The sequence below is a fragment of the Laetiporus sulphureus genome (genome assembly GCF_001632365.1).
Source record: "Laetiporus sulphureus 93-53 unplaced genomic scaffold LAESUscaffold_41, whole genome shotgun sequence".
NCBI lineage: Eukaryota > Fungi > Basidiomycota > Agaricomycetes > Polyporales > Laetiporaceae > Laetiporus > Laetiporus sulphureus.
Genome location: NW_024468550.1, coordinates 230,718 through 255,668, shown reverse-complemented (window position 1 = coordinate 255,668; position 24,951 = coordinate 230,718). Strand labels below are relative to the sequence as shown.

Here is a 24,951-nt window from a genome sequence, read left to right as displayed (position 1 = left end):
CATGTTTCAGATCCTTATGGTGTCAAGGGAAGCTAAAATGTCTTCAATGATAGACGACATCTCTTCCTTGATGGTGTTCAGTGCCCAGTCAAATTGCACTTGTTTTTCGACGCATTTCATGGTAGTGAGAGAGTTCAAATAGAGTTTGCCTGGACAGTGAGATAGCATGGTTACAGATCAGAGGTGACACCAACAAAGTGTTGCTTACGATATAGTGGCCTTTGTGTTCCGATGGGTCGAGGTATGCTCACTCTTCCACGTTCGTTCTTGTCCCCCTCATTGTCCTCGTCCACGAACACAGCTGGAGGATTTTCGTGCTCATCATCAGGAGTCGCATGCATATTTTGTAGAAAATCAGAGGTCATTGCCTGATGGTCTGTATGAGTATCTGAAGTTGAGCTGTAGGCTCAGACGTTGACACATTCATTCAAGTCCTTGCTTTGTGATGACAGTTCATTGCAGAGAATGTGGTGGTAAGATGGTACGACCTGCAGATGATTTTTGTAATTCACATACTGATCGTGCACGGTGTCTTGACACTTTTAATACCAGAATTTGACGTGCTCTTCACGCCGTCTCCATACAGATCAAACTGTGTATGTTCATCACCATTTACCATCTCATACATCTCGTCTCTTGCTCTTCTTCCTTCGGAGGAAGTGGTGTGGATGCTGCACTAGCAGGTCTGGCTTAGGATAATTGAGAGTGGGTGAGCTCATTATCACAAAAAGTGGCCACACCTTGCATATACTTCGGGTTTTGAAATGCCATGGGCATGGTTCGCTTTGCACTCATTGATGGTTGTACTGCTGAGTGCATCTGAAATGCTGCATTGATTATTTAGAGTGTGGAATGGAAGAAGATCGTGGAGCAACTCTCACACTTTTTCTTCATTGCCTGCTTTGTTCCTCCTGCGGATCATCTCCATCCAACAATCGTTTCAGTCCTACGATCATTGTTAACAAATAAAAAAAATGAGGATATACCTTTCTTGCTTCGATAAATGGGTTTTATGGATAAGCTGGCATATTTTATTGGCACCGTAGGAATATGGCGAGCCATCTTCTCATAAAAATCACTGAGGACATGTTGTCGAATGTTAGACCTGGACAGCTGTCGAGACGGCATGTGTTCTAAGATGTCTTCATCATCACGATGTGAGTGTATAGCCAGTCCTAGAGCCAAATCTCATCTGGGGAGGCCGACACATTCGCGTTGATCATTACCAATGATGAAGAATCGAAGTGAACATGATATGTCACAGGAAGCTGCGAAAACATTGTGTGAGCAAGTTGCAATGTCACTTGGGCCATCCATGAGATGTGTTCAACAGGATCCATCATGAGCTGTCCATCTTCAGCCAGGTTTGAGTGATTGGTCCAGGATCTGATCTGGGGAACGCTACATTCATCCAGGGGAAGATGACAACTGTTAAAGACAATCAAATTAAGGTTTATGATACATGGTGGGATGTGAGGACTTACTTGACACCCGTAATCTCAGGGGTTATATACAGTGAGCCACAAAACTGTTGCAATGTTTGCAATGGGCACATTGTTTGGCTTATATCTCAGGAATCAGAGTAGCTATATATGCAAACTTATATATATCAGAAAGGCTATGATATGAGCTTTCAAATGATATTTGAGTGGAGTAAATCGGCCTTATCTTTGTTGAGATAGAAATTATTCTTTATAAAAAGTGCATTGCAACAGTTTTGTGGCTAACAGTTTTATTATAAAAATTTCAAACTTCAGTACTTTGTGTACCCTCCCTTTGTCCTCAACAAATCTCTAACCCTGTCTGGCATGCTATTGATTATATTTTGACAGACAGAAGCCTCAATACCACTTCACTTCTTTTGTACCCTATTCCAAAGTTTTATAATACCTCCAGGTGCATTTTTGCCCGTTTCAGCCTTCTTTTGAGATGGTGCCAAAAGTGATCTATAGGATTGAGATCTGAAAACTATGCAGGCCATACATAATCTTAAATCTATGCTCCTCTAGCCACTTCTTGGCTTTCTTGCTGGTGTGCATAGGGTCATTGTTTTGCTGAAATATTACATTATTCACAGTTTTTCCCTATTTCTCTATGCTATTCTGAAGTTATTCCTTCAGAGTAGAAACATAAAGGTCTACATAGATCTTGCCATCCATCTTGCAAGCATATCCAATCCCCTCCCAGTATATATACCCCCACATTATCAGGTTTCACCTCTAAACTTGAGTGTCCCTTCTACCAGCCTATCGCTGATCCTCAACAATGGTAAAGCCGATTTACTTCATCTAAATGTCATTTGAAAGTGCATATCATAGGCTTTTTAATGATATATAAGTTTGCATATATAGTCATTCTGGTTTCCGAGATATAGTCATTCTGGTTTCTGAGATATAAGCCAAACAATGCAACCATTACAAACATTGCAACAGTTTTGTGGCTCACTGTATAGCGGCTCATTCGACTTACACGTCAGAAGTTTTGTCATTTGATCCGAGACAAAAGTAGTGACAGAATTTGAATAAACATATGAAATGTTCTAGGATAATATCTCTTGGAGGACATCTCAGCTGTTTTCCTAGATAGGACTTGATGGAACAGTTCTTATCTTATTAGCTCTTCTGATTTGGCTGACAGTTCAACAGCTCAGCCAGGTTGGCAGCAGAAACAATATCAGAAAAGGTAAACTGACTTAGGATAGAAATGGTATCCTCAGTAAAATCAATGATAAAATTTTAATTGTTGTCTTGGGTTAAGGTTCGGACTGTCCACTGAGAGAAAAACTATGAGAACTGCAGTAATGTTCGCTCTCATGTTTGCCGGAACTAAAGCTCAAATGTTGTTCAATTTTCTGCTCATCGGCCGATTTTGCGGTCGCTCAAAAGCTGGTTATCGGCTGCTCAGTGGGATGCTGACCAGTCGTTGAGTACACGATCATCCCACTGTTCAACTGAAAGATGGCTAAGGTGCGGCTGATCTTCATAGCTGTCACAGGTGCAGGATTGTCGATAATCATGATGCTAGAGAGATTATTACTCATATGCATAGATAAAAATGAAATGTTACATTGCATGCAAAGAAGTCTGATTCTAATCCACATACAGTACATGACTACTGAACAACGCCATGATGACAACAGTGATCATTCATGCTTGTAATATGACTGCAGGAAGGACCTGCAGCAGATGAGCTGCTTGTCATGAATATACGAGCTCATTTATCCCAATTTCTAAGCGAGCTTCACCATTCTGTATTAGTGCATGGTGAACGATTGCCCTTGTGGTAACCGTCACGAAGGTCATGAAACCAGCTCTCAGCAATCAGACTCCATCATCCAAAGTTGAGAGAACTGCTCTCAACTACTTTCAGCTCAGGTCACCACATTGGGAAGGAAGCGTTCACGAGATATGGCAAAAATTGGTCATGAGATGAGCAGATATACGTTCCAACAATGACACTGACCTCATCGCTTGAGAGATCATCGTCAACATAGACGTCGCCAATGCTGTTGACAAACTGAAACCCGATACCCCACATAAGCACGAAGTCATCTGGACCACTGAGTATCACACTGGGCTGGAGCATTTCAAGGGTCAAGCACCACACTATTCCTCCCTGCAGCAGTGCAGCATGAGTGACCCGTGATTGGCTTCGCAACAGAAAGTCATGGGTGGCCTTGTACACTTGATAGTCCAGCGATGTGAACTGGTAATTGGTGTGACACATGATGAGCCAAATTCGTGAATGAGGATCGTGCATTACTTGTCATTGTCTGAATCTTCGAGTGACCTCTGGAGAGTAGACAAGGGTGCGGAAGGTCATGCCTGTTGATTGTGTTTTAGGAATGCCCTGACAATCAATTGTCAAATAATCTTACCTGATGCCACCATGAATCGTGCAGCATCCTCAACGTTCTGGACAGTGAGGGTGGTAGCGAGAGCTGTAGATGGGTTTTCAACAGCAATGATCCACTTTCGCTTGCGTCTCAGGAATTGTCGCTCATCTATGTCCCACAATTCTCTGACGTTGTGTCGGACATCAGATCTGTGAAGGGAGATGATGCACAATCCTGACTTATTCAGCTGTGTGCGAAGAAGATGATGTGAGGTTGAATGAAGCAGCCACCAGTTAGCAGGAAGACCTTTCAGCTGGACGATCATCTGAGAGACTCAGGCAGTGAAGGAGTTTCCGTTCACCTTGCCACTGGTTACAATGTCAGAACCGTGCTTAGACAGAAAGTAACCAATGGCTCTGCAGGTGTTGTCGACAGAAAGCAATTTATTGACCTGTATTGATGTCGTGCTCTATTGGAAAGCATGGCGCATAGTCATTGTGTCTGAGAAATTGATCACGTCAGGTATCTCTTGCTTGTCATTAGTGAGATATTGCATATCGCTCAGAAGCTCACCATCTTCGGATCCAGCCTGAGGAGTTCCAGGTACTTTGTCCTCATCTTCGTAAGGAGCAGCTGCCTCAACCTCGACCTCATCCTTGTGAGGAGCTGCCTCAATCTCATCCTCGTAAGGAGCTGTCTTGATCTCATCCTCGTCCTTATCCTCGTAATGATGCATCTGATCGTTCAGTGACAAAGGATTGAGCTTGAAGTCATCGTCACTGAAGAACATCTGGTCAGGCTGATGATCCTAATCGAGATTGTCATCCTCGTCATCTGAAGTCTCCACCATGCTATAGGCCTCTGTCATGCTTATGGGCTTGGGTTTATACTCAATGAAACATGCAACATCCCACTCCTAGGTAACAGAATCATAGCGTTTGCAGGCCGAATTATACATTTTCCACGTGCTCAGTCGCTCTCTGCACTGTAGATGATTTCACTTCCACTTCATGCTCTCCGAATCGAAGAGCCACTCGAAGATCTCATCGTGTCCCTTCGTGCTGATCTGATACTGTTTTGCATTGTTCTCCCTGTTCTGTCGAGACAGTTTTTGACACGATAACTTGAACTTGAAAATATACTGTGCTCTGTAGGCAGTGCGGCATGCAAAAAAGGCACCAGTGTCTCATCATCTATATATTTTGGAGGAGATGACAATTTCTCCTCCTCATGAATGGAGGAGCCATTTCACATATACAGCTTCTTAGTCGAAGAACGGCAGTGTGGCAGAGGGTTTTTGCTCGTAGAGTCCTTGCTCATAGATGGAAGAAGGTCTTTGCCTGTAGATGCACAGTCTGCAATAGACACACGATGCGTGACATTGGAGGAAGATAGCGGTGATGCACCAAGGCTGGTGGATGTATCCCAGGTGAAAGATGATGATGCCCAACCTGCCATAGTGGTATCATGTGTGCGAGAAATCGATGATGGGACAAAGAAGTGCGACTGCATTATTGTAAGATCATGCCAGGGAGGACGAGGAGACACGTCTCACACTGTGCTAATGGCAGATGCTGTTGGCTGCAAACCTCCTGTGCCATATATGCCAGGGTCCAGTTTCATCGACTCTACAGGACCCCAGTCAATGAAGACAGGAACATTGGCAATGATGAGAGCAGGAACCCATTGGTACTAATTGCAATGGAAAGGATCGATGAACACACCCGCACGCAGATTATTTGAGCTGAAGTCAGTCAGAACATTTGATGATAGCTGATCAGCAATGTGGCCCTGCAGCCTATTCTCAACAAGGATGTAATATCATTTGTGTGCATCTTGCGACTTGCCCCCAGATGATGGCAATGTAGAAGGAGATCACTGCGACATGGTACATGAACTTTTTGTGAGCAAAGAAAGCCCGTTTGCGAACAATGATCTGATCTGGCAGTCACTTCATATAGCGCTCGGAGGAGGATCTACAGAAAGTGGGAGCCTCCAAGCTGACCAACACTGCAGCGGCAGCATTCAGCACATTCTGCGCCAGCACAAGCAGCTCCTCAAGGGTGAGTCACTTCTCTACTGTAGCAACTTGATACAAAGGTGTCTCTCCATTTCGCTTTTCCTCCAATGGTATATCCTTTTATTGCAGCAAAGGCAGTTTCTCGAAAAATGGCCCCAGGAAGTGTGACACTTTCAGGAAAAATGCGAGCTCTGGGCAATCATTCCTTGCTCATCTGCAGATATCCCAGCGATCATTGAGGATAACGGGAGAGGGTGAACCACCTGTGGGAAACTCAGTGCGTGTGGGTGATGAGAACACTCACCCATTGTAAATGAACATGCTGAGGGTCACCTATTACAAACAATAAATCAGATGAACTGATGACTTTTTTCTGAACACTTACGGAAGACATTGAAACAATTGAAAACAAATTTGGGTCAGCGAGCAGGAGGGCAATGGGTATGTATTGACTGCTGCCAACACCGGGGCTTTGCAAGGGGGGAGGAACTCACAATGGTCAACACTGATATGAGCTTTGAGATTTGAGGGTGAGGAACTCGCAACGGTCAACACTGGTGTGAGCTTTTGAGATACGAGGAACAGAGTAAAGAAGTGAGTCAGCACATGAAGAGTCAGCACGTGAATGTGAATTGGCTGATCAGATTAGTCACCAGCTTAGTCATTAGCTTAGGTGTCAATGTTAGTTCTGTAATTGACCAAGGTCCCTCCTTTCTTATGATCATCCCCACACTCTCCCACGCCTCTTCATGTCTTCTCTTTCTGTCCTAGCGGTGTTGACCACTAGGACTCTTCACATCTCATACTCCTCATCTTAGCAGTGTTGACCGCTAGGACTGATGAATCTCATGATCACGTCCATGTCTCAACGGTGTTGACTGCTGAGATAGCTATGACCACTGAGATGGCTATGTCCGATGACTTTGCTTAGAGCGGAAACCCTCCATGGCATGTAAAATCATGGATACTGATAGGTGAGTTCACATTTTCTGTTCATATCTGCGATTCAATATTTGATGTCCTCGGTGCTTCAGCTCATGCTACATGAGACGTATTAAGAAGCGTATCACCCATTAATGAATGTGGATCCTCCACCACTCTGTCATATCCAGTCCTTCAGCCATCTATGAAGGTTTGATTGAGAACTTCGCATGATGTAGATGACCACAGACCTACCTCTCCTTTGAAGATTGCCAGCAACCCAACAAGAAATATCATTACCATCAAACCTTCAGAGATGGCACGTATAAGGACTATGAAGACATTTGGGGAGACAGTAGTCTCCGCATTGATGTTCCCAGTCATGTCTCCAGGTCCCAGTCCAAAGTGGACTTTTTTAGACTGTCGGAGCAGTGGATGTGTGGTCTCCTCACTCAAACATATGTGTTGTCATGTCGACAGGGTCCTCTTTCATATAGATATTAAGGGTGCATCATTCGAGAATGAAGCGCAGATGATCCTCGAGATTTTTTCATTCCAGTGTGTCTACATAGGCATTAGTATGATTCATTTGAGGCACAAAGAGTTCTTTTGCACTGTGATGCTCTGCACCAAGCCCTTGGGTGCATGCCCCAGTACATCTATCAGTTCACCACCCTTTTTGTCGAAGATGTAGACCTTCCCGTGATCACTGCCGGTGATCACTACATGCGAGGATTCGCAAAAAATGACTGGTTTAGGCAAGGTCATTTGCGATTCACCTGCTGTGTAGGTTGCGACCTCCAGTCCAGAATTCATCTGGTGTAAACTAAAACTGTCCATGTGATTGACAAGCACCACACCCTTGTCTGTGAATGGTCATGTGTAGGTGTGGTATACATCGATGGACATTCTGTCATAATCACTCACATCACATCGGTCATCCATCTGGGTTTCGATAAGATCTCCCCTGTTTGGACGCTGATGGAGCACCTATTATCATTGTTGTGAGCTTGTAAAAACTAGCTCAGATGCTGGTGGCTCACATGTGGCCATCATGGAGACTGAACATCCACATGTTCCCTTCATCTGGGAATAACAACGCTCTCAGGATCATACTCCATGCCTTGACATGAAAGTGTTTCTGCGGTGCTCACCCATGGGCCCAGTCAAAGCAACAGATCTGGCCATCTGTTGTGTTGGCAGCAATGCGATGACTTTCTTTCAGAATTGTTGTGGCAAGGGCGATAATTTCGCTTCTGCAGTTGACTCACACGCATATCTCATGCCGGAACCTGAGCTATGAAAGTATTGTTAGCACTTGCATAGGTGAAAATTGCGATGGTCACCTCTTTATCTTTCATAAATATGTGAATGTATCCATAATGGGTGCCAAATAACACAGTGTCATCATCAGCCCACTGTGAGTTTGTCACTTGTCCGTCGATGTTCTTGCTGTAATCGGGCTCCAGGACATGTTCAGTTGTCTCACACATGCATATTTTCAGTCCAATGCTCCCTGAGATTGCGTCAACACCATCACTAATGCCATGTCTCACAGCATACCTCCATATGCCAGCATCTGACCATCAGGAGACACAAATATGGTATACACAATCTGCCCAATGTCTACAATGCAAGCTCTGCACTGGTAGCTGGATTGGTTGCAGTCTTGAATGCCCAGTGCAATGGCTGCAGTGGAGTGAATGGATCGAGTGGATGTCATGATGTTCTGATTCTGCATTGAGCACAACACAGGTGATGACAACAGTAGTGTGATAGTACTACTCAGCGATCGACATTGCTGAGTGAAGAATGAAGAATGATGCATGAGCAAGGTGAGATGGGGTACTCATAGGCCCCTTTATGCGGTATGGAATCGAAGGACAAAGGACACTCTGACAATAACATACAGGGATAGTCAAGAATGATCACCGACTCCGCGCTGACAATAAATGTTTAGCGTGACCGACATCAACAATAACTGCCCAGCGATCGACGCTAACAATAACAGACTGAGCTTAAAGCTGCTGGTGCATTCTAACATTCATTCTAAGATTCCTTCACATGTTCACATCAATGACTGAACAAGATCTGACCTCCAGCACCCCTTTTTTCCCCAAAAAACTAGCCATCCACACAAAGCTTTCACACTTTCACATGTATGACAGTCTTCTCGTACATACTGAGCTGTACTCGATTTGTCACATCACCTGTCCTCGCACTCACCCATACCGTCACCCTCTGCTATGGTGTGGTTTCACACCACCGAACCATTGTCTGGACCTTGACATTGCCGACAATGTTGCTGGAGGGACCGCTACCTGCAAGAAGACTCCTGCACACTCTCATCATGGAACCCCTTGCCCCAGAGTGATGCACTCTCAGCAAACCACTCCAGGACCATCCCAACACCCACCTACGTATTCAGGATATCAGACCAGTGATCATGAGAATGATGCTGAGAAATCGGATGATGAGACTGGCACTGCTAGAATGCACGATACTGTCGCTGTCACAGAACCTGACTCTGATGGTCTCATCTCAAAATCTGAAGGTGAGGTTGATCATCTGAAGTGCGGCTATGCTCTTCAGGCAGTCCTCAGTTGGCACGCAAAGCAATATAAGGCACTGAAGGTAAAGGTCAACAGTTATGTTGCCAATTATCTTGACCATGGATATAGCATGTCCAATCAGCCAGCCGGAAAGATTGAGGGATTGATGAAGCTGGTGAGTGCCATGCCATCATGTCATTCACAGTTGTCGTTACAACATTATGGCCAGATCCTTGCAGAATACCTGAATATAGCCTCCAAATATCATGATGGATGGCCGATTAGTGATTTCATCCATCTCCACCTCAAGTATATACCTCGTCACATATTGCTGGTCAACACTCAGTCTGTCAAGGGTGGGATTACCCAAAAAATATTAAGAAAGCACTAGTGGGTATTGACCCATTTCTCCTTGCACAGTTCTGACAATGTCACATAATCAGCTAGCACTCGAGACTCGACGAGTCATGCAGGAGCAGCAGTGATGATAACAATAGCACAAAATATCGCATTTCTAATGTTTTTATACTACTGTATACATGCAAATATATACACATGAATACATACATATTAATAGTGCACTGATCACAATGCATCGACACACCTGCCCACACCCACCTACCAAACTCACTACTTCCAGGCGGGGTGACCCTGATGACACTCTGAAACTCATGGGGGTACTCGTAACATCGACTGAAATGTCTCAACAACTGTCCGGGTCATTGTTCGGGTCATCGTTACTGTCCGATTCGACGGTGTTGCTGTTCAGGTCATTGCTCCGGTCACTGTTTAGGTTGGGGCTGGTTGCGTAACTCTAGAGCTTGTTGTCGGCACTCCTGGGCTGTGCGGTCACCTCATATGATGCATTACTGAAGCATTTACTCCAGCAGCAAGGGATCGTGTTGGTCGCAGTGGGTGAAGATGCGTCGTAGGATCGACATGCATCGTAGAGTCGATGTGCATCATAGGGCCGATGTGTATCGTAGGGCTGACGTGCGTTGTAGGGTCAACGTGCATCGTGGAGGAGCTGACATCATCAGGTGGTGGGACATCTTCAAGGTGAAGAATGGGTTCGACAGATTTCACAATGCTTTGGAGGTCCTGAGGGTCTCTAAGCCAATCAATCATCTCGTTCAAGATGCAGACGAATCTTTCATAGTTGCAAGCTGCTTGTGTGAGCTTCTCATCTATTCCCAACTGTGAAATTGGTTGCTTTTGATTTTCTGCTTTGTAGGCTAAGGTGACCTGGGCATGCCCAAAACAGAGCTCCTTCACTTCTGTTCATCGGCCGCTGGCCTATCCTCTAACCCCCCTTTAATTTTTCAGTGGGACGGCCACCAAACACATCTGGAGCTGAAGCCCTACCTCAGGTGGCTCGGCCTCTGGCTTGACCGTACCCTATCGTTCGAGCACCACATCCGTGTCATGGCAGCGCGTGCTCAATCACGGGTCATCGTCCTATACCAACTCACGAACACCCAGCACGGCATCTCAGTCACCCAAGCCCGCCTCCTCTATCTCTCTACCATTTTGCCCATGCTCACCTTTGGCAGCCCCGTCTGGTACAATCCCCGTGCGCCGTGTGCCCTTTTCTACCCGCTCGAACGCATCCAAACCATGGCGCTGCAGTGGTTCCTCAGAGCGTGGAAGTCCACTCCACAAGTCACCCTGAACCTCATTGCCAGCGTGCTCCCAATGAAGCAGCAGCTACAACGCCTATCGAACCTCGCGGCAGTGCGACTGCTCATGCTCCCACAGCACCACCCCGTCGCCACCTGCATGAGTGATCAGGCCCACCTATACCCGCCCCAGTTCACCCTCCTCAACCCGTCCATACGCCATTACCGTGCAGAGCACACTCCGGTCACTACACTAGAGGAGGAACTGCCACGTGACCCCATGCACACTAACCCTTTCCTCCAGCCACCATGGGAGGCGCTGCACCCATGGGGCACGCGGGTAGTCACACTCATTCCTGCTCCCACTAAGGAAGCATCCATCCACCATGTAGACTCTGTTCTTAACCCACGTTTATCCGCTCACTTTTCAGACCCCACAGCCCTCTGGGTGTTCACCGATGGCTTCCAAACCTCTCATCCACTACCAGCCCCCCGTCATCGTGCAGCAGGAGCAGGTGCATGTATCTACCATCAATCTGCCCTAAAATTTCAACATGCATGAGGAATGGGGCATCGAGCCGAGGTCTTTGATGTGGAGCTCTTCACCATCACGACCGTGTCTTCCTATTTTTGAGGCTTCCTTACTGCCTATCCAAACATTTCCACCATTTACATTTGCGCAGACAACCGCGCTGCCCTGTCTCTCCTTTTTTTCTTGACCCCCCACCCAGGGCAGCCCTTCTCACTCACTTTCTGAAACCATCTCACGCTGCTCATGGGCGATTTCCCTAACCTGAAAATCACGCTGGTTTGGATGCCTGGTCACCATGGTGTACTGGGCAACGAAGTGGCCGACCGCCTCACCAAGGCAGCTGTGTCCCAACCCGAAAGTGTCTGCCCCACAATTGCGTGGGTGCGGAGGTGGGCACGTGAGCGAGTGACCTCCTCTTGGCAGGTGGAGTATGCGGCTACTGATCGTCCCACTGCACTGCGTGAAGCCTGGCCCTGGGCTCCTTCCACCACCCTTCATTCTATCTTCCGCTCAGGAGACTATTCTCGAAACACCGAGGGTCGATTTGTCCAGGCCGTCATCGGTCATGGCCACATCGGCACTTTCTTTAATTCCCGATATCACCGTAGCTTTCGCGGGTGCATTTGCAACCCTGCGCTCCTTAACTCACGCACCCACACTCTGCTTAGCTGCCCGCTGCACGATGACGCCCAGTGCATTCTATTCGACATTGCCACTCCAACCCGCACCCACCTCCGCCACCTATGGAAACACCCAGAGAGCTTGGACCATCTCGCGTTCTTCATTGCCACCACCCCTGCTTTCACTTCTGCGAGCCTTGCCTCATTCGACCCAGGCTAATCGCCCCACCTGCAGCTCTGCCACCCTTTCTTCCCCCTCCCCTTCGTTGTGCCCACCCTGAGTTGCGCCACACTGTAGCGTACGCCTGTGCCTGTACATTCTCCCTTTAAACACTGCACATAGCACGGGATAGAAATAAATGCAAAAAAAAAAAAAAAAAAGATGACGTGAGTATGCAGAAAGTCCCACATTGGTTTTGAAACCAATGTCCATGCATTGTGCATGTAAGGTGTCACCTGGAACAATGACAGCCAGCTTGAATTGGTCAACGCTGACACCTTTAAATTTGTGCACTGTTCTGCATGCTCAGTGATATCGCCCCAAACCTTGAATTTTTCAACCTGTAACATAGCAACTGGCTGCGCATCCTTCGTCAGCCTCTGCAGCATGGCACAATAATATGCAAACATATAGAAGAATGACTCCAGATCGTCCATATGATCGTGCAGGCTGAAAATAGAGATGTTATTGTCGGTAGTAAACAGTACTTTCGCTGATTGAAATGCGTATGTGCCCTTGACATACACAAAGCCATAAGTAAGTGAGCATCGCTTAAATGAAGGAATATGCTCACTGTTCACAAATTGCCTGCAGTTGCTCCACCATCCTTATTCAAACTCCACAGCTTCTCGACGTTGGCCGCCAGGTCCAAATCAATGATTTTTCCCATATTGTACTGCCGCTTAGTAGAAAAATACATCAAATTGTTGATGCTGACATCACGGTGGAGAATTTTTCATTTCAAGAGCAAGTTCCTGTGCCCTATCTGATAGTTAGACATGACAAGGTCACTTACATTTATCACACGACTTACCACAGACGCAGTCGCGAAATGCTATGAGGAACATCTGAGGGTCCGGTGCATACGATAACGGTCCATTGTATCGTTCAAGTAGGAGTTGGCATCGAATGCGGTTGGTGGCATAAGAGGTTTCGACACTTCTATCAGTGTCATGTTTCTCGAGCAAAAATAAAGTGGGCTTGATAAGAAATTGCTTCCCCTGTATGTCGGAAACCCTCTCTCCTTCCTTGAACGCCATCAATTGGCCTACTCCATTGAGATTCAAGGCACATGACAATGTCTGTGCCTCTGAGGATCAATTAACTGCATGCCAGTAATCCTTCAAGATGCACGTAAAGCGACTATTTCTGACGGTCCTGAACCAGCAGGTCATCTCACGTGATCAAATTGCACAGCAACGAGTGTAGCGCATCGCGTTCATGACGATGTCATCTTTTGTGGTCTGCACTTTCTGATCGATAACCTCCACAACCTGAGGAATAATATTGAAATCCCGCAATGTAATTATGGCCTCGATCTTTGGAGGGATGCATGCTGTTGGATAGAACACGATATCAGGATCTTTAAATACTTCATCGGACCATAGGAGAATGAGAATCACGAGGATGAGAAGATGACGATGGGTGTGGAAATTGACCAAGTCAGAGTATCATTTGCCACTTCTATCGTATCCATAAATCTGAAGTCGCTTATTAGTTATGATGAACGACAATATGAAGTGACAGTCTGATTGGTCAATGAGAGCTTGGTGGGCATATGCAGCAAGCTGTAACCTGTTCTTTTGCCTGTTCGTGTCATGATCCAACTTGAAGTCAACAAAGCTATGCATATGGCAATATTTGGGCCCTGTAGGCTCAAAACAAATATGGCAACTGTCGCTGTGCACCACAAAATCTGGGCTGGTAGCTAATTTTGACACGGAGTGACATTGCTTCACATTGTACACGTTCTTTGCGGTACCCTTGATCTTCCCTGATACAATATCCTGGAAATCCTTTTTGATAGAGCAGAATATATCAAGAAAGATGGAATACATTTGAAACTCCCGTCTGAAGTCTGCGTCCAGCGTCGATCATCCGTTCAGACAATGCTTGCGCAGATAATTGGGTACGCCTTGTCAAAGAACTGTTTTTTCCTTTGGATGAAGTCCTTCATCCAGCAATTGCCACAAGAATCCAGCGACATTTTCTACACCACCAAAATCCATCCATCCACCCAATTCTGCATCCAAATTGTACCTAATAGATATGACGGTCACCTTTGGATTGAGCTCTGAATTTGCAGAGGATGGTTCAGAAGGAGTGCTGTGGACTGCTATGGGTACCACTTTCTTCTTTGGTGTCACCATCACACTTGCACGGTGTGGTCCGGTGACAACAGCTGAGTCTGAGTCTGATCCTAATGAAGATGTCAGAGAGCCTAGCTTATACTTAAAGTCGAGCATGGTGTCAGTGTAATACTAGAATTGTTGATTTGAAAATGTGCAGCGAGAACCAGCTAGCATCATTCAACGATGTAGTATGCAGTAGAGAGCTTGTCGCATTGATTAACACCAACACAATGTAATGAAAATGCAGTGGAGAGTCAGTCACGTCGGTCAACACCAACACGAACATGATGTAAGGGAGCAATGGAACAATGTGAGGAGTCCCTCATGTTCTCACATTGGTCAACATGAGCACGTGAGTGTGCTTGCTCTATGTTCGAAGTTGCGTCCGGCACTGGAAAATCACTGAGTAACTGGTGCAGTTCTATGTCATCAGCACATAACAAGCTTTTAGACTATAAGCTGGTCCTACATCATCAGTGCATACCAAGCTTCTGTTATCTCACATCTATTATCTCATCTATACCGCTTGTTAGACTATAAGCTTGTTGTGTTGTATCTATTATCTCGCATCTATAAAAGGTTGTTTCATTGTCTCACCTATACTTCGACAAAAAAACTAGTTCATTGATACCAGCCGCTCACAGTTTTAGTTCTATTATCTTGCCGTTCATTGTCTCGCCTATACTTTGACAAAAAATAGTCCATTGATACCAGCTGCTCACACCTCTATTATCATCTCGTGTATACTTCGACAATAAATACTAGTCCACTGCTCACAGTTTTTTTTGTTAACTGGACAATCTATAAAAGGCTGCCTACACACCCACCAAACTCACCTACCAAACTCATCTACTCCTCTCGTGTGAGTGTTGACATGCATGAGCACTTTTCTCTGTGCTACCTACGTTCATTCATCAGCGCAGGTTATCAGAAGCGTGTCCTGTCTTCGTAGCTCATTAACCATCACAATCTCCCTCCTCTCTATGCTTCCTGTTTTCATCAGCAATCGTCACTTTCCATACAATGGATTTGGGCCATTCCTCTGCCCATAGCACTTTACATCAGGAGTCGGAGTCGATGAGTGGAATGCCAGACACATTCCAGGAATTGAATGAGCAGCCAATGGAAGTCGATTCTTTGGTACATGTCATTTTTCATCAGTGTCAGAACTTCATCTGTTAACATTAAACTCACTTCAGACTGCTCAAATTGTGATGTGGTTCCAGTTCAAACCTTTTCACCGATAAATTTCACCCCCACCTACATTGCCTCGGGCCATCAAGCAATCTCTTATGCTGCCAAGTCCGTTACCATCCCAGATATTCCAAACAAATGAAGCTGCTTTGTCTGTGGCCCACGGTCTCCAAGTCACTTTGATCACCACCCCATCATCCAGTCTTCAAGTGGCTTTCACCACGTCCACACCATCTGAGATGCCCAGAAACTCACGCAGACTGTCTCCATCTGATGAGAGTGAGGCATCATCGTCATTGGCCTTGCAGAGCTTAAAGGTTCACATCGTGGAGGTGGAGACTCCGAGTTTATATCAGCAAGCAATGCTGAGGTGCCTATGTCACCAAGCGAGCAGTTCTGACAGTAGCACGTTAAGAATGGCATGCTGACAGATCACTACATTGCAAGGTGAACTGCGGGCTCACAGCAATGACTTAACTACAACTCTTGCAGTAGTGCAGGAGATGCTGGACACATCTAGGACACAGACATAGAATAGCCGTGAGCTAGCAAAATGGACTCGACGAGCAGCTCCATATGAGCAGCAGCTTTGTGCTCAACAGGACGAGATTGTGGCACAGAACAGTCATCTGCAAGCTATGGCTGCGGTGCATGCTGATAAGAATGTGGAGATATGGACAGAACTCCATGACAGCCTGCAGGAGGTGCACCGCCTTCAGCTGGACTTGAGAGAGAAGGACAATGCCATTATGGAATTGACTGCCAAAATCGAAACCATTCAGAAAGATTCTCGCAGGGAGAGGGATCGCCTAGCGGCTGATCGTGAGCACAAAATGCTGGCTCTAGAGGCAAAGGTCAATGCTGATATGCAGGTGAGACAATCATCCAGGACATGTGATTGAAAAGACACTGATGAGATATAGGTCCTCAAACTATCTCTCTCCCAACAGGTACCACCTCCGCTTCCACTCCTGTCAATGATGCGAGAATCTACACCATTTTTACAAGCCTCTGATCACATGCAGTCTCTATCACCATCTCCCTAACAATATCTGCTGCCATCAGAAAACCCAAGTGGTGTGCACAATCCTCTGCCGCTATGCACGTCTTCATCAATGGTGGCATCTATATCAATCAATGCACTGATTCTGCTGCCACCTCTGGATAAGACAGCGGAGAGGCAACGAGCTAGGAATAAGGCTGAGACAAATCAAGTTGAAGCTGACCGCTGAAGATTCACGGCTTTGGGTGACCGTACTTTCCATTTGAGTGAAGTTCGGCGGATTTTTGCAGAGTATTTTGATGCTTTTGAAGATGAGGACTTCATTAGCAGCCACGTTGCCATGCCGGTAGATGTAGTTAAATCCTATTTGCAAGGTTTTGGCTCGGGCCCTAACACACAAGATCTCCACTTCACCACCGAATCACCGTACAACAATCCATGGAATTGTGCAATCTGTTCTTACTTGGCCAGCATACTGTGTAAGAGACAGATGAAGGAGCTGTGGTGCTTGACAGCCAAGGGAGGCCAGCTAGTTGCAACAGCTTCCATAGCATATTGAGAGGATGCCTTTCTGGAAAAGTTCAAGCGCATCTGCTCAGGCTGGCTCAATGTCTGGCCTCTAGTCATGCAGGATCATGTCACAGGGCAGGCGAGGCAGAAGTCGAGGACCAAGGCTGACCAGTGGTGATACCAACATCGTGAGGGGGTTTGCAAGCAGGTGAGGAAGTGAGAACGCAGATGCAAGGTAATAATTTTGCGTTTAAGCACATGCACCAGTCTAAATTTTTCACACAGCATTGGAAAAGGAGAAAGCAGGTTTGCAATGTAAAAATCCGCTTTGCAGAGAATCAATTCATGAAGTCACAATGGTCAAATCTTTGAGAATTCTCGAAATCTTGGGGGACAATGGCATGAGCTCAGATGAATCAGCCACAAAGGAAGTTACACACCGACCTTGCTATCAAGTTACCATCCTTCTGTGGAGGCACAATTTTGATGCCATGATGGACATCATCGACAATGTGCGCATGGACGTAGCAAGTGGCTACAGCAACAGAGGATCCAAGCCAACATTGTGACATCATCATGAGAGGCATATTGCTTAGTCTCAAGGAGACACCACAGTCGTCAAGCTCACAAGATGTGAGCCTGTTTGCGACCTATCTATCAAATTCTATAATGAAAAATGGCTCAATGAGCGCACCGATGAGTATGTGGAGCACATTTTGCACGTCTCGAGAGAGGGATACCAATGGGTCCATGACCTCGCTCAGTCTTACAGTGGCTTGTGATTGTCAAGAACATTTCCGTACAATGTAGCACATCATAGCTCAGTTTGGCAATATGCAGCGAGAACTCGCTCACGTCGGTCCACAACATGATGTTTGAAATATGCAATGTGAACAGTGAGAACTTGCTCATCTTGAGTGGATGAGGGCAGTCTGACTGCGCTGACTGCGCCGATTGGCCATTCATGTCTGTTGATTCGTCCTCACCTCAGTCAACACAGACACGTGAAAGTAGAAGAAGGCAGTGACTGCAATCGCATCGGGGGAAGAGAGTTGTAAAGCAGAAAGAAGGCAATGACTTCAATCATGTCGGTCAACACTGATGCGATTAGAGGGGAGAGAGTCGAGCAGGAAAATAACTAGAAAAGAGCCAAGAGAGTCGAGAGTTGAGCAGAAAAGTAACTAGAAGAGAGCCAAAAGAGTCGAGAGTCAAGAAAAGAGTGACTGCAATCGTGCTGGTCAACACTGACATGATTAGAGGGAAGAGAGAGCAGTGATCTCAATCACGTCGGTCAACACTGACATGATCAGAGGAGTGAGAGTTGAATGTTGAGCAGGCAAGTAGAGCCATAGAGCTAAGGAGAAGCTAATGACTAAGCTGATAACTAATTTGTTCAGCCACCAACGTGTCTCGTCCTTGTCATGTCATGCTTTTCCCTGGCTCACCCATCTCCACTTTGTCACGATCGCATCAGTGTTGATCGCTGTGACACATCTTACTAATGCATCCTGTCTTACCATTCTCACTCTCCCCTGGCTCACAATCACATTGGTGTTGACCACTGTGATGCATCCTCAAGGCCATTATGATGCATCCCAAAATCTATGCGATGCTGGCCTCCACCATATTACCCTTGATTGCACTCCTGTGCACTTCTTGTATCGTGGTTAGGTCTTCCATCTGAGTTCTCTGGGCTTCTGGAAGAACAGACCTATCTATCTCAACAATTGGTGAACATATCTGTGATCTGCAACACTGCATGCCATCAGTTCTCACCTGTTGGAATCAAAATGAAAAACGTAGATGACCTTGTGTCACAGATTTTCACCACAAAGTCCGCATGTGACTTTTCTCATGCCACAGATCACGTGCTTCACCAATATCTCACACCACTCAGCCACAGACGTGATGTGTAGAGATCAGGTAGTCCACATCACATGTTATGGTTCAGACCCACGGATGATACAGTCGGATCTGTCTATTCCAGGATACAATAGAGGCACCCATTTGGGAACAAAGGGAACAAGAACTATTGTTACACATCGGCCTTCCGCTTTCTAATAGTTTAGCCAGAAGCCCAGATAGTCACGATGTTCACATCAGAGAACAAAAGGGTAACCAAGATGGGCACGATGTGCACACGCATTACTGCGGCAACCATCGATCTTCCCACTTATTGTTCTACTTCTGAACATCCTATTGTTTCATGTATGGCCATTAGCTTATACCTGTAGATAGGTAGCTTAGATAAGATAGCCTGCTGTATGTGTATATAAGACCAGCCATGTAGAGGACAAAACTTCAGATTGTTTCTCCTCGTCTACTACCTGTAGCACCCACTGAGCTTACCAGCTCCTTCATATATCTCTCACCCATTCCTGCACCTGCCACATCGACTAGTAAGTTAGAGGCTCTTGTGTCACATAGGGTTCAGGGGGATTCTTTGGGATCAGAGGGATCAGGGTGGCACGTTCCACGTGACTGTCCTTTTTTAGTCTTTTTGATCTCTTGTCTGGTGGTACCGTGACACCTTGTGAACTTAACCACAATGGGTGTAGGTACCTTCCCCGAGGATGTGAAAATAACTGAGCAGTCTTTGGGCAGACTGTGCACCAGCGTAAAAGATGCTTTCAACTGGTAAGTCTTTTTAAAATAGATGATCTTTTCAATGCACTGACAATTGTCTCAAGGTTTCTGGCCAGCAATGATCAGATGGTCCCCAAAGTCAAATCTGCGAATGCACACTCACTGTTCAGATGGCCTTGGTCCTCTGTTAAAACCAAGGTGACCATAATGGACATCTTCTTTAGATCAATTACTACGCTGGACAGCAATTTGGATGATTCCACCATTGGTGTTGGCCTTAATGACGACCACCTCAAATTTGTAATATCACAGTTTTCAACACTTACCAGCACTGCTCATTACAAGCAGGTCAAAATCCACGCTGCTCATGACAAGCTTTGGTCATCTCCTTGGACCTGGCTTGGCTACAATCGTCGAGAATTAAATATTCAACGGCTTTCTACTGGGGCTCTCGGCGAGGCATTATCTTATCATCATTACATCGTTGAGGACATCAGCACTACTCAGCACACGTTGTACATGCTGGGCAAGTGTATTGAGGACCTACGTGGCAGGCTACGTTCGTTGAAAGTGCTGGATGACCAAATCCTCATCCTACATTGATGATCTAGCTTTTTCCCCTATATTATCGTGGTTCTGCTCACATTGTTGGTGAGTAACAATGCATTCATAGATAAGCTGCATTGGTCTGACAACTTATTAGACCTAAATGTCTGCACTTTATGCCACCAAAAAAGCCCAGAAAACCGCAGAATGTGCGAAAGCTGAAGTGGAGAAGCAGATTTGTGTTAAGGATGCCGCTCTGGAGGAGCAGATTCATGTTAAGGATGCCACTCTGGAGGAGATGCTGAAGGCAGAGAGCAGTTCACATCAGGAACTTGGGCAGGCACTGGACAATGTGCGGTCAGAGCTGGAAGCCAAGACATCACAGCTGGATGAGGAGCATAACACTCACCGGAAACTCAGGCAGAGGCTAAACAAAGTGAAGCTGCAGCTGTGGAATGATGAGACTGAGCTGCAGTACATGGCCAATATAGGCTAGCTAGATGAAAATCTCAGGGCCATGACACATCAGGTGGATGCAGAGTGCAAGACTCACAGAGTACTAGAGCAGACGATGAACAACATGCGGTTGGAGCTGCAGGCCAGAATGTCTGAGCTGGAAAAAAAGTGCACTGCTCACACGATACTAAGGCAAAGGTTCAGAAATATGCGGTTGAAGCTGAAAACATCCGAGCTGAAAGAGGAGCACGATGCTCACTCACTAGCACAGACACTGGAGACAGAACACAGTGCTCATCAGGAACTAGAGCAGATGCTGGTTAATACGTGGTCTGAGCTGGAATCAGCACAATCAGTGCTCAGAATCAGGGTCTTGAAGCTCAATGAAACATGCATGATGGTGGAGGAACTAAACCAGATGCTGAACGAGACACAGTCGGAGCTGCAAACAGAACGCAGTGCTCGTCAAGAGCTGAAACAGATGCTGGACAAGGTGCAGTCAGAACTGCAGACAGAGCGCAGTGCCCATCAAGAGCTCGATCAGGTACTGAAAATGGTGCGGTCGGAGGTGAGTGCTAAAACATCTGAGCTGGATGCGGAGCACAGTGCTCACCAAGAACCTGTGCAGACACTGGACAAGGTGCCACCAAAGCTGAGTGTCGAGATGTCTGAATCAGAGGGAGAGCGCACTGCTCACCAAGAATTCATGCAGACATCTGAATCAGAGGGAGAGCACACTGCTCACCAAGAACCTGTGCAGACACTGAACGAGGTGCCACTAAAGCCTTCCCTCGATGTTCCCCTCACCTTCAGTCCTGAAGAGTTCCCCATGTGCTTCCCATCGGCAGCTGACCTTGAAGGGTTCAGCAAGCACTTCCTGTCGCCAGAGTCACAGACACACCCAGGTTCCAGCATGGATGTGGGAGGTGACAAAAAGATGTCCACACAGGCTGCCATAAGAGGGGACCAGTATAAATCTGTAAGGCGAGCTGGCAAAAAGGCCTCTGAGCAACATCGAAGGAGAGGAGAATTGGAAGCGACCATGAGAATTCATTCCCTCACCTTGGCCAACCTTGAGACCAAAATGTGTGAGGGAGCAGATGATTCTGATTCTGTTTCTGATCCACCAAGTTCAGGGTCAGAAACTTCTCTCAAATCGCAAGCGCAGGTCACCATGCCTGGCACGAGCAAGGCTGCTTTCCCAGCATGGCTGACGTTGAGGCAAGAATGCATGCACAGTTTTGACAGAGGGAACACAGCACTGGATGCCCCTCCCACATCGAGTATGTAGGAGCAGAGGCTCTCATGCTGAGGGATTCCCCTCTCATCAGATGCCTCTCTCACATCAGGTATGTAGGAGCAGAGGCTCTCATGCTGAGAGATGCCCCTCTCATTGAATGCCCCTCCCACATTGAGTATGTAGGAGCGGAGGCTCTCGTGCTTTTCAGTCATGCTTCTGTGCTGTATCTGCACTGGACTTTTAGCTAGTATCACCATGTCGAACATTATGCGTGCATTTTTGACTGTATTGTATTGTACTTTGGTCTACTTCGGTCATCAATGTGAGCTCGCACTTATTTCTGTTGGATGGACTGCAGTCACCATCTGTTCTCTTCAGTAGAGCCTGAGAGGTGTGAAAGCAGGCAATCACGTTGGTCAACACTGATGCAATTAGAGGGAGAGTCTTTGCAATGGGCGCTTGAGTCAATCTAAGAGGCCTGGCACTTAAGTCAATCTGAGAGAAGCATCTATATAGATCTAGATCTTCCAACAATCTCAATTGTCTCCAAATTAGGTACCCCAAATTAGTCTCCCATTATTCAGATGATTCTCTCCAGACGACCCTCATAGCAATGCATCCCGATGGTGTTGACCATCGGGAGCAGTCTCTAGCATCTATCTCTGCCCCGATGATCCTCATTCAGCAATGCATCCCAACGGTGTTGACTGTCGTGAGCAGTCTCTCATCTATCATTGCTTGTCAACTGCAACGTCTACCAACAAACCACAAATTCGGTGCGCATTTTTCTCTCTTCTCACTGTTGCATATTGAATTGTATAAAAAGGTGAGCTTAAGGGAACTATTCATAGCACATTCTTGCATGGAGTGAATCTAAGGTGATGGCTCTCTCGACCTGATGCTCCAGATGGTGTTTGACAGTGCAAGATACTTTTCGAAAAGCTGTACAGAGAAATGCCCAGTGATGGAGCTCATATCTATGAGATTATCGCTGCCGATGAGGAAGCAGTGAAGGAACTTCCTATGACAAAGACTTCTGAGAATCTCAAGACACTTATCGATCTCCTGCGAGTCTCTTTGTGGGCTCACCTTCATGTTAATCATGTCATCTTTGCTCGAGCATGCACGCACATTGATAATAGTCTGGTTATATTCTATCCACATGGCAACCGTTTATCTCCTGCAATCGCAGGCTCTATTAAACACATCTATATCATAGATGGACATCCTCGCTTCGCTGTTCATCGATACCTCCCAGCAATGTTGAATGGCCCGGATCCTTTCACTTGATGGTCTGACTTTCCTGCCTGAACGTGGTCGACGGAGAGGTCCCAAACACTAGAGGAGGTGAAGGTTCAGTGGGTGCTCTCACAGTTTGCTGAATATGCTATTTTCAAGGATCATGTCATTGTATTAGAACTAAATCAGGTAGGTATTGCCCATCTTCCTACTTGGGCCACTCACTCACATCTGTCCAAGATGTAACCTTTTAGTCTGATTTCATTTTGACCTATACCCATTGGAACTAGTGTCATGAACCATACGCGATTCTCTCCTGATGTCTCTTTGCAACTCACTGACAGCTCTGCTCGGGAGACAAAAATTCTTCACCTCCTCACTGCTCTCGCATGTTGCCTTCATCAACACTTCGACTGTGGAAGCGAAATTATCGCCCTTGCCCCAACGATTCTGAAAGAAAGTCATCACATTGCTGTTAGCACAACAGATGGTCACATCTGTTGCTTTGCATGAGCTGAAGCAATGAGAACACCGAATATTGAATCACAGATGTGAGCAAAGAATGTGAACTCACCGATTAGTGTTCATGACTTTGCATGTCATGGAGAACTTCCACTTTGAGCAAAACTGTCTGACATAGCTATCTCAGTGATCAACACCATTGAGACATGGACACGTCAGTCTTCATGGGAGATTCATCAAACAGTCCTAGCAGTCAACACCAGCACAATTAGAGGAAACAAGCTTAAGCACAATCACGTCGGTCAACACTGACACGATTAGATAAAAACAGTATATATGTATATCTCAGCCGACTCTGATGGAACTATATATAGCTAACACGCTTAGGTGCTCCTCGCGGAAAATGCAGCCCTTACATTCAAAATGTCAACGCTCATCGCATCGCATCCCATCCTGCTGTCTGTTCACGCTTTTTCCTGGCTCACGATCACACTGATGTTGACCAGTGTGACACATTATGCATTATCTCCACTTCATCATGATCACATCGGTGTTGACTGCTGTGTGCTGCGACGCATCTCACCAATGCATTCTGTCTTGCTGTTTGTTCACACTTTCTCCTGGCTCGCAATCACATCAGTGTTGACCAGTGTGACACATTACCTTTACTTCATCACGATTGCATCAGTGTTGACTGCTGTGGCATAACTGCACATCCTTCAGTCTCCTGTACATTGATGTTGACAGTCAAAGGCATTGCACCAGACAGTAGCCAGTGTACACGTATGTACACCAACCCATCTATAATAGATGTCACTCATTTTTCCATACAGATCATGCCACTTTCAGTCTTCATCTTTGAGGGCCAGCTATACTCGTCACCAACGCGTACCTCATTTCCTGTCCATAGTGTACCACCTCAACAGCATGATCCCTTGAGCTCATCCACATGGCAGCAATGCATGTGGAGGCCAGAGCACTATCTGGAGCTAGCCTTTTACCCAGTTTCAGAGCAGCTCGTAGGCACAATGTTCCACTATCTTCGCTTCTGCCCCAAAAAGGATGTCCCGCTAGAGTGGCAATCTCATCCAAGCAGCAGATTGCAGTGCCGTATTGCTCACACAATGGATCGTGCTCACAATATTACTGCAGGAAGGACCATGTAGCAAATGAGCTCTTTGTGTTGTTAGTAGTCATGCACTGTGGATTAGAATCGAACTTCTTTGCGTGCAATGTAACATTTCATTTTTGTCTATGCATACGA

At 46.2% G+C, this 24,951-nt stretch overlaps 5 protein-coding genes across 5 annotated transcripts; 2 read left to right on the top strand and 3 right to left on the bottom strand.

The window, feature by feature from the left end:
• Nucleotides 1-4,304: 4,304 nt before the first annotated feature.
• LAESUDRAFT_762097 (uncharacterized protein) lies at nt 4,305-4,625 on the bottom strand (the record flags this gene model as incomplete). The annotated part of the gene is made up of 1 exon (XM_040913030.1): nt 4,305-4,625. The coding sequence occupies one exon, from the start codon at nt 4,623-4,625 to the stop codon at nt 4,305-4,307; it is 321 nt and encodes a 106-aa protein (XP_040761058.1).
• A 2,736-nt stretch (nt 4,626-7,361) lies between these two features.
• Nucleotides 7,362-8,499, bottom strand: LAESUDRAFT_716322 (uncharacterized protein; the record flags this gene model as incomplete). Its single annotated transcript, XM_040907242.1, has 6 exons — nt 7,362-7,498; nt 7,556-7,608; nt 7,704-7,766; nt 7,820-7,899; nt 8,123-8,292; nt 8,340-8,499. 6 exons carry the CDS (start codon nt 8,497-8,499, stop codon nt 7,362-7,364), a joined length of 663 nt encoding a protein of 220 aa, XP_040761057.1.
• Nucleotides 8,500-13,038: 4,539 nt separating this feature from the next.
• On the bottom strand, nt 13,039-14,565 carry LAESUDRAFT_716321 (uncharacterized protein; the record flags this gene model as incomplete). The annotated part of the gene is made up of 5 exons (XM_040907241.1): nt 13,039-13,085; nt 13,134-13,367; nt 13,515-13,691; nt 14,049-14,115; nt 14,248-14,565. The coding sequence occupies 5 exons, from the start codon at nt 14,563-14,565 to the stop codon at nt 13,039-13,041; spliced, it is 843 nt and encodes a 280-aa protein (XP_040761056.1).
• Nucleotides 14,566-16,283: 1,718 nt separating this feature from the next.
• LAESUDRAFT_762094 (uncharacterized protein) lies at nt 16,284-16,691 on the top strand (the record flags this gene model as incomplete). Its single annotated transcript, XM_040913029.1, has 2 exons — nt 16,284-16,517; nt 16,569-16,691. The coding sequence occupies 2 exons, from the start codon at nt 16,284-16,286 to the stop codon at nt 16,689-16,691; spliced, it is 357 nt and encodes a 118-aa protein (XP_040761055.1).
• Nucleotides 16,692-20,453: 3,762 nt separating this feature from the next.
• LAESUDRAFT_762093 (uncharacterized protein) lies at nt 20,454-23,253 on the top strand (the record flags this gene model as incomplete). The annotated part of the gene is made up of 4 exons (XM_040913028.1): nt 20,454-20,764; nt 20,939-21,314; nt 21,375-21,725; nt 23,206-23,253. 4 exons carry the CDS (start codon nt 20,454-20,456, stop codon nt 23,251-23,253), a joined length of 1,086 nt encoding a protein of 361 aa, XP_040761054.1.
• Nucleotides 23,254-24,951: the final 1,698 nt, after the last annotated feature.